The sequence below is a fragment of the Anoplophora glabripennis genome, unplaced genomic scaffold (genome assembly GCF_000390285.2).
Source record: "Anoplophora glabripennis isolate ALB-LARVAE unplaced genomic scaffold, Agla_2.0 scaffold4039, whole genome shotgun sequence".
In the NCBI taxonomy this organism is placed as follows: domain Eukaryota; kingdom Metazoa; phylum Arthropoda; class Insecta; order Coleoptera; family Cerambycidae; genus Anoplophora; species Anoplophora glabripennis.
The window spans coordinates 3,781-6,989 of NW_019420125.1; the positions used below are offsets into that span (position 1 = coordinate 3,781).

Here is a 3,209-nt window from a genome sequence, read left to right on the forward strand (position 1 = left end):
GGATAATAAACCATGTCACAATAAGTCAAATGGGACAATACCAATGCATCACACAAGGAAATTCTATTCTCTTTACTAAGTAGTTCTCTATTTGCAAATATTAATTTAAAATTACCAAAAGACCGTTTAATGATCATACTTACTTGTTCGGTGAATTTTAACGAAGTGTCAATAGTTAAGCCTAGATTTTTAGCAATTTCTGTTGATTGCAATTGTTGATCACCGCATAGTTTAACATTGACACTATTTTTAAGTCGGGCCAAATAACATAAGTTTGGATTTAGAAGGATTAATAGAAAGGCAAAATTTGTTAGAAACATTTAAATGAGAATTTAAGTCATCCGTAATTCTTTGATTAGCTAATTGTATGTCAGATTCTGATGTCTTAGCAATTCGCAAAACAAGTTACTTGAAAAGTGATAATGCTTAAAAAATATTTGCAAAGAATAGGTGAGTAGATTTTTATTTTATTCTGCTATATTCACCAGATATTGCTGGTAAATTCGATGCTAGTTGGCAGCATGTGGCCTATAGAGTACTTCTTTCAACCAATATAAACAGTTACAAGAGCTAATAACAAAAAACATAGATTTTTTAAAAAAGTTAAGTTAAAAGCTTCAAAATACCATTTCTTTGGTATTTTTTCATGTGTGCAATTAACATTTATAAGTTCTATGCTCAAGGAGAACTTCCGGAATAACATTCCTATGTAAAGAAATAGTACTTATGATCTCTTGATTATAATAATTTATCGTTAGTTATTTAATTTGCGTCATTCAGCATAAGTGTCTGATTATCGATAAACAAAATAAGTTACATTTAAAGCTCGACAAAAATTCTATTAAAACAATGTCTACATAGTTTTGCTAATGTGTACTTGTGGAACATATCACCCAGTAACGAAAATGGCCGTTCCACTGTTAATACTGTCCATACTTGTAACATCAGTTCTCAGTCAAAGCTGTAACATTAGAGAAACAGACGAGGGAAGTGTCTGCGTCTGCAATGCAAAATACTGTGACACTGTTCCAGAATTGGATGTATCTACTGGAAAATATCAACTGTATTCTACCAGCAAGACCAAATTAGGATTCTACAGCACCACCGGATCTTTCGTCGAAAGTACTGATGGAGAAGAGAGCTCCATCACTGTCGATCCAGATACGAAGCATCAAAATATCATAGGATTTGGTGGGGCTTTCACAGACTCTACAGGTATCAACATAAAGGGACTACCAGAAGAGGCTCAAAAAAATTTAATCGAAAGCTATTTTGGTAGCAGCGGTATTGCATATAATTTGTGCAGGGTTCCCATTGGTGGAACTGACTTTTCAACAAGAGGATATTCTTATGATGATGTTGAGGGTGACGACACGTTGGAACATTTTGCGCTTCAACAGGATGATTTGGATTACAAGGTACATTATACTAAATATTACTTAGATATGATCAGCAACATAGTGATACTTAATCTTCGACAAAAATACTGCGATTGTATCGCAGGTGTCTTTATTTACATCAATGTTATATGACGTTTCAGTTGATTATATCAAAACCATAAAATCAAGTAATGATGCACACTTTCCAACACCAACTTGTATTTAATTTTGTAAAGGGTGTTAAAGAAAATGCAAAAATTTTTTAAAGTAAAGACTATAATATATTCATTCAATCAAATTTCGCGAACGTATGTCAGAATTAAGAAAAATAGCGATAAATAACCTTTTAGCTTATTAATAAACATGTTGGTTCTTTAAATTGTTTCGCGATATTTTCAGGACGGAAATGAATCAATACATCCCTTTAGAACGACATGACAAATAGGTACTACAATTTTTTTGCGTTATTTTAAAAGTCGTTCTAACTGTAAATGCTGTACAGCGATGAGTTTTGAATTTATTAACAAAAATGTCCGTTTTTGAGGTTAATATTCCTGGAGGTATTAAACCCGAAATACTAATTTATAAAATCAAAAATGTCTCCACACTGGTTGACTTTAGCTATTTTCAACAAGTATACCGTTTTGTTAAATCCAATCCAATATTTCATATTTTGTTACTAGCAACTATACACGAGGCCCGAAAAAATGTTAATACTTATAATCCATAACATTGCTTGTAGAGGACGCCTCGCATGCGTGATTATTATTTTATTTTTCCCACCCTGAAACATTCTCTCACTAGAAAATTGGAGACATGTCTGACTAAAACTTTAGAAATTATTAAGGCAAAACCATTTTTTATTTTTCACTTTGACATCCTGTACCTTTTTTATTATGCGACTTGGAATACAGGTATGTTAGGTTTAATCAACTTATTCTCACCTAAGGAATTTCTAGTATCATTTCTGCCCCTTCGTATAATTACACCCTGTATATCAACGTCGAACATAATAACTTCGTATATAATAAATTATAAGTTAGCGTACACTAATCTCTAAATAACAATAATTATAATATATATTATTTTGCTCTAGATTCCCTTTATCTTACAAGCAAAGGCATTGAGAAACGACAATATTAAACTATTTGCCTCTCCTTGGTCAGCGCCAACTTGGATGAAAACGAATAACGATTGGTCTGGCATGGGCAGACTTAAAGATGAATACTATCAACTTTGGGCCGATTACATTATGAGGTTTTACGAAGAATACGATAAGAATAACATCTCCTTCTGGGGTATGACTACGCAGAATGAGCCTAGTGCTGGATTCGCAATCTCTACGAAAGTTAATTGTATGGGCTGGTCGCCCTCACAAATGGTAAGTGCCTCCTATGGGAGAATGTATTATCAAAATTTTGAAATAATTAAATAGAGAATATTTCTGCTCCTTTCTAATGACGCAAAACCATAGTGTGGTTTATGAGTTTATATTACTATAAACATTATTTTTTTATGATAGCCTAAATAAAAGTATTAAAGAAAGACAAGTAAAAATGTTGTAAATCGATTTCTATCAGATCTAATTGAAACTTTGAAAAAATATGTAATAATTGTCTACGTCTTGCCTAACAGCCTGCCAAGTTTCTATAAAATCCAAGAGGTGCAACATCTCGAAAAAAAATTGTGACTGAACCATCTTACGACTACTATGTTGACGCTTTTAATTTGCATTATATTTCAATAATCTTTGGAAAAATTGCGTTGTGACAGCTCATAAAAAGTATATCAACGCTTGGTGGTTTCAACTAGCTTATTACAATGTTTTTT

General features: G+C 32.3%; 1 protein-coding gene across 1 annotated transcript; it reads left to right on the forward strand.

Moving 5' to 3' along the window:
- Positions 1-866: 866 nt before the first annotated feature.
- Positions 867-2,760, forward strand: LOC111692841 (putative glucosylceramidase 3; the record flags this gene model as incomplete). The annotated part of the gene is made up of 2 exons (XM_023456965.1): positions 867-1,418; positions 2,476-2,760. Coding segments are annotated over exons 1-2 (834 nt in total), but the record flags the coding sequence as incomplete, so codon positions are not given.
- Between the last annotated feature and the right edge of the window lie 449 nt (positions 2,761-3,209).